At 37.3% G+C, this 12,793-nt stretch overlaps 1 protein-coding gene across 2 annotated transcripts in view; it reads left to right on the top strand.

Moving 5' to 3' along the window:
- The window catches only part of PHTF2 (putative homeodomain transcription factor 2), a 112,902-nt gene that overhangs the window by 65,723 nt on the left and 34,386 nt on the right, over nt 1–12,793 (top strand). The window contains exons 6-7 of one of the 2 annotated variants that reach the window (XM_082661932.1): nt 2,953–3,118; nt 4,037–4,201. In XM_082661932.1, the coding sequence (XP_082518058.1) occupies nt 2,953–3,118; nt 4,037–4,201 (331 nt within the window). The remainder of the gene's footprint in view (nt 1–2,952; nt 3,119–4,036; nt 4,202–12,793) is intronic. The other variant, XM_082661933.1, reaches the window with a different exon arrangement.

Here is a 12,793-nt window from a genome sequence, read left to right as displayed (position 1 = left end):
TGGTACATGACTCTTTTTGAATTATGGTTTTCTCAGGGTATATGCCCAGTAGTGGGATTGCTGGGTCATATGGTAGTTCTGTTTTTAGTTTTTTAAGGAACCTCCATACTGTTCTCCATAGTGGTTGTATCAATTTACATTCCCACCAACAGTGCAAGAGGGTTCCCTTTTCTCCACACCCTCTCCAGCATTTATTGTTTGTAGATTTTTTGATGATGGCCATTCTGACTGCACACTCTTTTTTTTATGCAGCCTTGAAGTTCATTTTTCCTTTCTCAGCAGTGTTTTTGTTTTTCCTCTTAACCTTTGTATTCTGAGACTGTCCTCATTCTGTATTGAAATTCTATGTACCATGTACTGTTCTAAGTGCATTTCACAGACACTCATTTAGTACTCACAACAACCCAGTGAAGAATGGGTACTATTATTATGCCTAGCTTATAGACACAGGACCTGAAGGACCCAAGGGCCCAAAGCCACACAGTCACCAAGGGTAGCAGAGCCCAGGTCGAGCCCAGGCAGTCGGACCTCGAGCCACATGCGTCACACCTCTGGGACTCTGCCTCCCATCACAGCAGCCTGCAGTGCAAAATGCCCAGCGCTCCTGAGCGCTTGCAGCCTAAAAGAAGAGGCCGCTCACATTCCATCGCTCTAACAAAGCAACGATTTTAGTTTGGTGGTACCCTTTCAGTCTCTTTAATGTCTTTTATTTTTTTTAGAAAAACACAATCATAATCCTGAATGATTATTTAAATATATTTTATCAACAAACGCTAAGTAAAAGATAATATCTTTTAAGTAAAGGAAAATACAATAAAAATGAAAGACTTCTATTTAGGTAAAGTTGTTTTTTTTAAGCCAGGGTATATCTTATATACATAAGAGGGAGTGAACTTGTAGTTATCTTCTAAGGCTATCTAGTTTATCTAGAGGAGAACACTTTGTTCTAAAGTGGTCAGAAATTGCAATTGCTTATGAGAGTGATAATTAATCAATACCATTCATTGTAACCACTGTGCATTGTGCTTTTTTGGTATTGTTGCTTTCTAGTATTTGAAGGCAGACAAGTTTGCAGTGTAACTAGTTCACATACTTTGGCTGAAATTCACTTACTGGCTTGCCTAAATTAAATAAGGTTACGGTTAGGGAACACAGCTTAGATCAGGAATGAAAAAGAGGTATTTTCAGTTCCAAACCGAAGTTTAACATTATTAGTGTGTATAAAGATTGAACACTGAACACTTTCCTAGCAAAGCTTAGTTTAAAAAGTGACCTGGGGACTTCCCTGGTGGTCCAATGGTTAAGACTCTGCACTCCCAATGCAGGGGGCCCGGGTTCGAACCCTGGTCAGGGAACTAGATGCCACATGCTGCAACTAAGAGCCTGCATGCCATAATAACAATGACAAAAAAAGAGCCTGGGTGCTGCAACTAAAAATCCCACATGCCGCAGCTAAAGATCCTACATGCTGCAGCAAAGATCCCGTGTGCCACAACTAAGACCAGGCGCAGCCTAAATAAATAAATATTAAAAGTAAAAAGTGACTTAACCTGTTCCAAGTTACGTAGCCAGTGACAAAGCTGTGATATGACCCTAATGACCCTCAGCAGTCTGCTAGTGCCTTTAGAAACCCCTGTGCTTCCACCTCCTTGCATGTTGAGTAGGGTATAGTGCTCTGAGTTATGTCCTCATTCTCTATCCCACCTTCATCTCCTGAAGAGTAGAAGAATCATTTGCAGTCAGACTGGGTTTATATAATTACTTACAGTTTTTCACTTCAGTCACATGCCTTTTAAGTATCTCAACTATGTATTCTCAGCTCCATCCCTACTTCTGGCTTCTGTCATGCCCTTAAGTCTTTTACCTTCTGTCCTGAATTACAAATCCAAACCAGCCTCTTAAGTTCTAAATTTTCCTAATTATCATTGCCTTCAAGATAAAAAGCCAAGTTTTCAGTCAGTCTCTTATTGAATTTCTCTCCAATTTTAACCAGACTAAATTAGCTCTTTACTCTTTCTTAACCATTCTATACCTTTTTTTTGTAACCTATATGCTTTTGGGGTAACTCTCTTTGCCTGGGTAGCCCTTTTTTCCTTTTACGTACTTGGTCAACTCCTTATTCCCTCAGAGTTACATTAGCTCGGAGAGTTAGTCATCAGAATTCCTTAATAAACCTCCGGTTTAATTACATATCTTTCCTATCTATCATACTCTCTTAGTCTACTCAGGCTACTATAACAAAATACTACAGACTGCGGGACTTAAACAACAGAAATTTATTTTCTCACAGTTCTGGAGGTCCAAGCTCAAGGTGCTGTCAGGATTGGTGTCTGTTGGAGGTTTCTTTTCCTGACTTGTAGACGGCCACCTTCTTGCCGTATCCTCACGTGGCCTTTCTTTTGTGCATGAGCTGGGAGAGATTTCTGGTATCTCTTTCTCTTATAGGGACACTGGTCCTTTTGGATTAAGGCCCTACCCTTATGATTTCATTCAGCCTTTATTACATCATATAGGCCCTATCTGCTAAGATAGTCACATTGGGGGTCAGGACTTCAACATTTGGAATGGAGGTGGGGGGCACAATTCAGTCCATTACAGGTGTTTTAATTATTTCTTTATATGTCCCCCATTTCCTCTAAACTGAGGAGGGTGTCTGTGATCTTACCAAGAATGTCTTTAGATTTATGTGTCTAGTTTTCATTGAAGTATTAAGTTGTGTACTTTAGAGATCATGTTGGCTGTTACCCTGTTCTGAGAATTTATTTCTGAATGGCATGGTTAGCCAGGGGCAAACAATAAAATAGTCTGAAAGAGCTTGTCTGGAGTAACTTTTAGACTCATTTAAATTTAGAAAAATTATCTGGCAAAGAACAATGTTAGAGCAATTTTTAAAGTTTTGAGGAAGTGACTGTCAGATCTATAATTAAATGTATTTTCTTTCTCTTTTTATAGTTGCTGCAATAGTACTATTCTGTTCCGCTTCTAGCCCACATAGCATACCTCTGACGGAAGTGATTGGGCCGATATGGCTGATGCTGCTCCTGGGAACTGTGCACTGCCAGATTGTTTCAACGAGAACACCTAAACCTCCGCTAAGTACAGGAGGTAAAAGGAGAAGGTACTGTCTGTTTAAAAGTGATCTTTTTGTAGATTTTTGTAATTTGAATCCAAGCTTGTTCTTGACTTGAATAAAATGTTATCTTGTAAAGTTGCTTTTTAAAATAAAGCAGTGAGCTTCAGAATCAGCTACTGAATGATTTAGTTTCTGTTATTTGCTTCAGAGTCATTTTGAGACCCCATACCTGTTTTTGTTTTCTTTCTTGAAGCTCATTGCTGAGGCACTTAATATCAATGTAGGGAATACACATTAGCTGGCATTGCTAATAATTCCCACTGTTTACAAAGTCTTGTACTTTGGCAAAAACAAAAGTCAGGGAAATTTTTCAGCTAAATTCCATTTATTAAATGTCATTTGAAGCTGTTTAATATTGCTCTTTGACTAAGTAAGCATAGCAAGTCTTACTGGCCACTTAGCACAATGGAGTTCTGTTTTAAGGGTCTTTGGGAGCAATTCCTCTTTTGAATATTGTTCCTAAGAGATTGTGACATTTGCAGTTTTGGGATATTGAGATTTAAGCCCTCTTTATTTTGAAAAAAAATAATACCTCATTAGATAAATAGCACTGCTGATCACACAGATTACAATTCTCTCCAATTTACATTTTCTTTTCTTCATCTGCCAGTAGGTGGCATTTAAATAGTGAAGGAATGCTTTTGTAAATATCTGTCCAATGCTGTCCTTACAACCTAATGTCCACTGACCTGTCAGTATGAGCAAGGAACAATACCTTAACATTTATAGAAATTGGCCTTGAATATATACTTAATATTTGGCATAACTTTTATCCAGCAATCTGAATTTTACTATGTATTAAAGTTCCTGTGTTTATGTTTAGCAAATTTTTAAATGTACTACCGAGAAAGTGGTTGTTAAAATTTTAAAGCTACCTTCCACTCTTAATCTCTTCTAATGAAGGAAATTAAGAAAAGCAGCCCATTTGGAAGTACATAGGGAAGGAGATGGTTCTAGTACCACAGATAACACACAGGAGGGAGCAGTTCAGAGCCACGGTACAAGCACCGCTTACAGCGTTGGCGCTGTCTTCAGAGATCTCTGGCATGCTGCTTTCTTTTTATCAGGGTTTGTATTTATTCAAGACTTCATATGGCATAGAAATGCACTATCCCTTTTCTGGCACTCCAGTCTCAGGTAATGAGTACTAATGACTTTAAATATGACAGCCCTATTATGGATTTTATTTTGATAAGTTATAATGCTATAGGTAATGAAAAATAGAGACCATAAAAATTTACTTTGATATATATGTAAATACATCTATATGAGAATGAATATATACCATCAAAGTATATTCAGTTAGGATTTTTTGGTTTTAGTTTCTTTTGTGATTTCTCAAGCACTATTTTATTTCTATTAAATTGGGTATTTTATTTTTATCGGCACTATAGGTAAAATTGGCTTTCTTAATATGGCATGTGAGTTGTATGACTTTTTTTAGCCTCAATTATCTAAAATAAAACATATAGATATTGTTATTTGAAAGAATAAAATATATACTATAATATGAAATTCTGTTTTTGTACTTTGGCTTTTTGTTTAGTTTGTACCATAATAAAAATTTACCAAAACTGATGAAAGTTGAAATCAAGAAAAGGGATACTGCAAGTAACTATTTACGGTCACTTTTGTTAACTTCTCTACTAATATCATTGTTTTATCAGTTTGTGATTGTGCTCTTATGATAAAGTTTATCATGCATTATACAATTTTAAGCAGTTGTATCGTGGCATATTCTTATTGATTGTAATTTTGGGGGAAATTTTCCCAAATTTTAATATTGATAGTTTGCAGTAATGTGGCATTAAGTTGATTCTCTGACTTTTTCAGTCACTTAGTCTTCTTCCAGAGAAGATACAGGTTTGGTTTTGTTTTTTGCTTTTTGTGGGAATTTTTTTGGCCGCACAGCGCTGGCATGTGGAATCTTCGTTCCCCAACCAGAGGTCGTACCTGCACCCCCTGCATTGGAAGCACAGAATCTTAACTACTGGGCGGCCAGGGAAATCCCTGTTTTGTTTTGTTTTTAACTTGGGTTGGATTCTGTCTCTCTCTCTCTCTCTTTGTTAGTCTTTTTTTTTAATGTATGTAAATAGCTCTACTTTCTGACAGTAAAGATATGATAGTTTTATCACCGCAGAGTCAATTTCTTAAACATTTCTCAAGACTTTCTGTTAAGCAATTATAAATAGCATAGTGGATATGTTTTGCTTTGGGGGGATCATTTAGTTGTTTTCATTGTCTGAAACTGGTGTTGTATTATTATGTAGTATTCAGAATCCTCCTAAATTAACAGGTTGGTGCCTTTAGAATTCTACCATGTTTCTCTAGTCAAACGAGTTTCAGAGTTTAATTTTCCTCTTTTGGGGCTGTAGCATGACCTTGACTACTACTAATTGATATTATAATGGCTAAATCCCTTTGGATTTATTCCCTTTAATCATGACAACTATAATCTAAATGTTTTTAAAGATGCAGTATTTTCAGCTGTCTCATTTGCGACCTAGTTTGCCAGCATATGAATGAGACTGTTTTAAATATTGGGTACAAAAAGATCTTAAAAATGTTAGTTTTAGAAGTTCTAAACTGAGTTCTGGAATCTTGATGATGTCTTGGTGTTTCAGGCTTTGATAAATCAGAAAGGGCTTAAACTGAAATATCAACTGAGACTTAAAATTGTTTCTGGTGATAACAAGTTGAAAAGCTGGATGCTTCCATTAAGGTATCTGAATTAGTATAACTGATGAGAAAATAAATGCATAACCACACAAATATCTAAGCTTTGTATTTGGTGACTTGATGGTCTTCTAGATGTTAGAATGAAAACTACCATTTTTAACATCCTGTATTTATATGTTGGAAAGGCCCTACTTATTATCATCTCTAAGTTCATTTCATTCTCAAGATAAAACTATTCTTTTTAAAATAAGGTATAGTATTTCTTATTTGAAAAAAATTGGGAATTATTGTAAAGGAATTCTACAAACCTGAGAAAACTAAGGCAAACAAAGTATCAATTAGAAAAGATGTAGAAATCGACTGTATTTCCTAAGGATTTAGCCCTTTAATATCAGTTAATTGTCTTAAATTAGCATAATTATAGTTGCTACTAGAAAGATTAAATAGGAAGAATTACCTCTAGATTGTGGGGTTTTCCTGGTGGTTAAGAATCCGCCTGCCAATGCAGGGGACAGAGGTTCACCTCTGGTCCGGGAAGATCCCACATGCCATGGAGCAACTAAGCCCATGCACCACAACCACTGAGCCTGCACTCTAGAGCCCGCGAGACACAACTACTGAAGCCCACGCACCTAGAGCCAGTGCTCTGCAACAAGAGAAGCCACCGCAATGAGAAGCCCACGCACCACAATGAAGAGTACCCCTTGCTCGTGCAACTAGAGAAAGCCCATGCACAGCAACGAAGACCCAACACAGCCAAAAATAAATAAATATTTAAAAGAGTAGATTTTACATCTCTTCAGCATAATACCTATTTCAAAATTCAAATGGATCCTAAGTACTCTTTCATGTCCTTTAAGATTCATTTGATGATCACAATATCATTAAAACAAAGTCAGTAGAAATTATGCTCTTTTTTGAGTAGAAAAAGTAACTTATATAAATTGACTTGGTGAATTAGAGACAGATATCAGAATAAAACCAGGTTACTTGTTAATTCCTATGTGTGACTGACCTACCTTGAAGATTTCTGTTCTGTTTAGCTTCCGTATTTGCTGTTTTTAACACTAAAGTGAAAATTAGATTCAGTAAATTGATTTTCTTCACAGAATGGAGTATACTGCATAAAATAAGTTAAAATGGTATGCAGTTCCACCAGAAATTTTTGATACAGGGATTAAAATTTGGTTTTCACTGACTGTAGTTTAAAAAGTTCAGTCATTTAAGCTATAGACTGGGTGAAGGTCTATTGGATGTCTTCCACAGACAAGGATGAAGACCGTATAAATGCCAATATATCCCAGATTTTTAAGGTCACAACTAGATAACTTACTAAATTTGCTAGAGTCACTGTATTTTAGAGTTGGACTGGTCCTAAAAAGATTACAGGTACTATAAATAAACCCAATTTGATACACACCTCTGAAACTTATGTATGGCAGAGGATACTTAGAGAAACACAGGGTCCCAAAAGTCTTTGAAGGGCTATATTAGCATGTAATCAAGGTGTATGCATAGCTCCAGATAGCAGTGATGGTTATATGTAGGCCCCTGTGTCATTTTCTTATATCTGAGATTTTATGCATTTTGTTTCACTAACCTCCTCTCCTCCTTGATTCCTAACCTTGTGCAAATGAGAGCAAGGCCAGAAATTGCATACTATGTTCTAGAACAAGAGTTATCTGCTACTGTTAACTTCCCCCTAGCAACTCTAATGTCCTTTAATACTGAAAGGATGATCTTCAGTTGGCTCAATTTGTATACCTCTGAATATTTTTGAGAGCACCAACAAATACTTCCAACGCTTTTGCCATGGCAGGACAGAGTATCATGAGTGTTCTTGATTACCTGACTAGGTTTTTAAATATAGAAACACAGTGGTTTTCATGTTTGACACAATACATTTGATATATATATATATATTTATATTTGTATTTATATTTATTTATTTTTTTTTTTTTTGCGGTACGCGGGCCTCTCACTGTTGTGGCCTCTCCCGTTGCGGAGCACATGCTCCGGATGCGCAGGCTCAGTGGCCATGGCTCACGGGCCCAGCCGCTCCGCGGCATGTGGAATCTTCCCGGACCGGGGCACAAACCCGTGTCCCCTGCATCGGCAGGCGGACTCTCAACCACTGCGCCACCAGGGAAGCCCTTGGCTAAAGTTTTTATGTGAAAAAATTCAGTTTTATAATTTACTTATGGTGTAGATTGTACATTTATTTGCATTTTTTTAGGAAAGAATCAAATTGTCTCTCACTATATCTCACAAAGGAACTAGGGTAATTATACTACATGTAAAGTCATGTCCTCCTAAGAGTATTTTTGACATAGAGCTACCCTTCTTGAATGTCAAGCATAATACTTTAAAGAAAATTTTACACAGGTCATGCCATCCAAAGATTCAAGTGTTAATTAGTTATTAGCTAGTTATAAATCTATAAGCCATGACCATGGCAGTGAAATTGCACATTGTATCTTTGCAAATGCTTTTTGTTCAGAATCCAGTGCAGCATTATATAAATGCTGAACCACTATGTTGTACACCTGAAACTAATATAATATTGTATATCAACTCTACTTCAATTTTAAAAAAATCCAAATGCAGGAAATACTGTTTCTGTCATGGAATACATAAAATCATAGTAGACTTGTATGTCTCCATTTTCGACATACTACTAACCTCACGGCCCAGGTGCCTGTGACTCATAGTGTTTGGGTTGGTCTAAGAAACTATTGTTAACTCTGGTTTTATTAAGTGAGTGTGTTATATGCATAAAGTGTAGCTATCAAAAGGTAAGAACTTTCTGTGGATAATACTAAAAAGTACCATTTCTTTCTATATTGTAGGACAGTAATTCCTAACCAGCTTCTTTCTATCCTGCTTTTGTTTTTGATAGGGAATGATGATTTAGAATCATGTGTTTATTTTAAAATCAAAGTGCTGTTAATATTGAATCACTATGCTGTAAAAAAAAAAAAATACAATTACAAAAAAAAATGCAATTACAAAAAAAAACCCCACTAAATTCTCCCCTGAGAAGGAGGAAATTCTATTAAATGATCCCCTGCCCCCCAAAAAAAGAAAGGAAAAAAATCAAAATATTTAGCTTGCTTCAGTTTATTTTTTTTTTTATTTTATTTTTTTTGCGGTACGCGGGCCTCTCACTGTTGTGGCCTCTTCCGTTGTGGAGCACAGGCTCCCGACGCGCAGGCTCAGCGGCCATGGCTCACGGGCCCAGCAGCTCCGCGGCATGTGGGATCTTCCCCGACCGGGGCACAAACCCGTGTCCCCTGCATCAGCAGGCGGACTCTCAACCACTGCGCCACCTGGGAAGCCCCAGTTTATTTTTTTTTTTTTTACATATTTTTCAGTTCACTTAAATAGAAGTTACTTCCCTTTAAAAAATATACTCTAAGTAGAATTTCACAATATATATATTTAAAATATAAATCTCTCACTCCCACTATCTTTCCCTAATAACTTTACGCCCTTTTGTAAGGGAATGGGAAGAATTACTTAAACATATGAGTCTTGGTAAACTATGTTCCTTTTGAGAAATTAATATAATTCTGTGAAGTTCTTACTTTCAGCAATTAATGACAATATGAATGATATAGCAATCAGTGGTAAAACTAAACCTTGCCTGGAGCAGTCACAATTTTTGACCCTCTTTAACCTGCTTTATTGGAACTTAGCCCTCCTACATTTTCTCCTGTCAGCATGTCCCTGATGCTCAGATCTAAAGTAATCAGTTTGTACCTTTAAAAATATATAATTTTATTTTGAAACAATTTCAAACTTACAGAAATGTTGAGAGAACAGTGCAAAGAACTCCCATATATCCTCCCCCAGAGATCCAGTTCAGTTCTGTTAATTGTCCCTATTTATCCTTTACAGCAAAAGGATCAATCTGGGATCATGTGCCACATCCAGGGGTCATGTCTTGTCTCCTTCATTGTGGGACAGACTTCAGTCTTTCCTCAAGTTTCATGTTTTTCACAGTTTTGAAGATACAGAGCAGTCACTTTGTAGAATGTCTATTAATTTGGGTTTGTGCACGTGGTTTTCTGGATCTAGCTCCAAGTGACTTGTGAGAGCTGAAAATGTATATCTCTTCCCAATGCTGTCTTCAGCGTTGTCAGTTGGTATTTGAAATTGGCCATGGTAGGATTATTTACACCATGGGAATAAGGGAACACTATAAACAAGAGCTTTTTACCCCTGGATAGCTGGTTGTTCAACATTTAGCAGCATATCACTGAGTTGGTAGTGTGATATTTCTTCATAATTAAACCCAGTTATGCATTTTTGGCAGCAATATCATTGCATCCTGTTAGGTGGCAAACTATGTAGATTTGTTCCCTTACTAGTGATATTTATATGAATCACTTGATTAAGATAGTGTCTGCTATATTTCTCCATTATAAATTTATTTATTTTTTCCTTTATAATCAACAAATGTCCTATGTGGAGCTGCATTAACTATAAAAATAACCTATTTCTCATCCCACCTTCACCTTCTGGTTTTAGTATCCATTGATGATTCTTGCTTGAATTATTATTATGGTGGTTGCCAAATGATGGTAATGTTTCTAACTCTGTCGTTCCTTCTACATTTATTACTTGGCATTCTACTTTACGGAAGAGCTTTCCCTTAATTATTTACTTATGGATTTCTATTTTTTTCAATTTGTTGCTGTCATTATTTATTTTGTTATTAGATTGGCTTCAATTTGGCCAGGGGAGCCCCTTTGAGCAGTTTCTTTGTCTTTTTGTCATGTCCTTATCATTCTCTGAACCCTTCCTTACTTTCTGGCACAACAAAATGTTTCCAGCTTCAACTTGTACTTCCACTGCCTCAGGCCTGGAATGAATCACTTCTTCAAGGAGAGTGGTGTATAGAAACCAAGATCTGAATGCTGGATACGCTCATTGCTATTGTGGTGTTGCTACCCTGGGGCCTTCTCAGTGGACAGAGCTAGAAAGTGTGTGTGTGTGTGTGTGTGTGTGTGTGTGTGTGTGTGTGTGTGTGTCCTTTTACATTTATATTTATTTCTTTAGATATAAACCATGAATTTGCAGTGGTAGTTCCAATTCAGATACAATATCACGGAGTTCATTTTATCTTTTCTCCTCTTTATATCTTCCTTCTCTACCACTGAAAAGTCTGGTTCCTATTGTTCTCAGTATACTTATTCAATTAATCCTCTGTATGTAGCCCATCTCCCATCCCCTCTGGGCTGCACCTGGCCCCCTGCCCTAAAATTGCCATCATATGAGTTACCATTACTGGCTGTTGCTGGGCTGTTCCTGCTGTTCCATTCCAACAATGCTTTTGCAAGTGCTGTTATCACCAGCCACTGCCAAGCTGCCTCGATTTGTATTTTGAGCTGCTTTGTAAACTCTGCGGTTGGTACTTACATTTAGTGTTTTCTTTGTTATTTCAGCTTGGTTTGTAAGTTATCTGCACTTAGCAGAAGAGAAGCATCAGATAGCTACTGTAGCTTAGTAACTTTCTGTTCATATCTTCTGATAGTGTTACTTGTACTTCGAGGAGATATTGGGAGAGAGAAACAACCCAGAGAAGATTGGAAGGAGGCAGAGATAAGGAAGAGAGGAAGTAGGGAGGAAGTAGGAGATAGCTGAAAGGTAAATGGAGCGAGTGCTACTAGTACTCTTGCCCCTGGCTTAACATAGTCTTTACTCTGTCCTGGTAAGGAAAGAATACATTCCCCTTAGAAAAATTCTTAAAGCAGCCGTTATTACTGATTCAAAGCCCTTTTCACTAAGCCCGTATCTTTTGGCCCTCTAGGGTTCTGGTTCACTCTGCAAGTTTACAGCTACTTTTTTTTTGCTTTGACCATTGGCTTCTAGGCCTGTGTTATCAACTGCTTACTGATCTTTCTCAGGATGTTCCCAGGCACTTCAGGTCCAACATTCTATCTTTCTTCCCAAATAAATTTCTCTTCTTGCATATCCTGGCTGATTAATGGTTCTGTTCTATCAACTTTTCAGTCTTCCTTTACCTTATTCACCACCTTCCCCCTCCCTTTCCAGCCCAGTACAGTTTCCATGAAGCTTCATAAATACCTTTCCAGCACACACTTTCACTGTCTTTGAGTTTCTCACATTTTTAAGATATCAAGTAACTTCACTTCCCTTGGTGTTTTTCCACATCTACGTTTTCCACAATATTCAAGGGAGAGGTAAAGGGAACAGTTAATAACTGGTATTTCTATCTCTTTCTTCTCTAGGCAGAGAAGGTCACAGGTTTTCTCTGCACCTTTTATTTTCTCTTTTGCCCTTTCTCCTCTCTATTGTAATTCATTTTCCTCCCTCCCTCTGCCACTCTTAAACGATCTTTGTTCTATGGCTCATTCCCTTAGTCTCTCCATGCCTCTTAGGGTAATATAGAAAGAAAAGGGTCAGAAGATTAATTAGACTTTTGAGTCTTTCAGCTCTGCTGAGGTGTGTTCTTCATAACCAGAAAGCATCAGAGCTCTGTAGAGCATATGGGAGGTATGGCCTGTCTGTCCCCTTTAGTAGTCTTGCAAGAGAAGGTCAGGAAGGAAAGGGGCCTGTTTGTACGAGACAGAAATTTTCTAGGCTTTCATGAGTGTGTTAAGAAGAAATCCTAACAGGCAGTTTTCCAGAGAGTGGGCATTTGGAGGTAGTGTGGAGAATATAATTAACCTCATAGTCAGAAGGTCTGTGTTCTAATGGCAGCTTTGCCTCTAACTGGCTATGTGACCTTAAATAAGTCACTTAGACCTCTTTATATTTCTGATTCCTTGTTTCCAAAATGAATATTTAGCATAGATGAATTCTAAGGTCCTGCACAGTTCTGATAGATTCCAATAGAACTGAGTAACTGTAGTGTTAAAGGTAACATTTTTTCCCCATTTGAAAGTCCTTTTGTTTTTTGAGCTGCCTGAAGGCAATATACTAGTTTTATTTTTCCTGTCTTGCAAAACTGAT

Source organism: Grampus griseus, assembly GCF_964374135.1.
Source record: "Grampus griseus genome assembly, chromosome: 9".
NCBI lineage: Eukaryota > Metazoa > Chordata > Mammalia > Artiodactyla > Delphinidae > Grampus > Grampus griseus.
The sequence above is the reverse complement of the archived record's forward strand: the minus strand, read 5'-3'. Positions and strand labels throughout refer to the sequence as shown.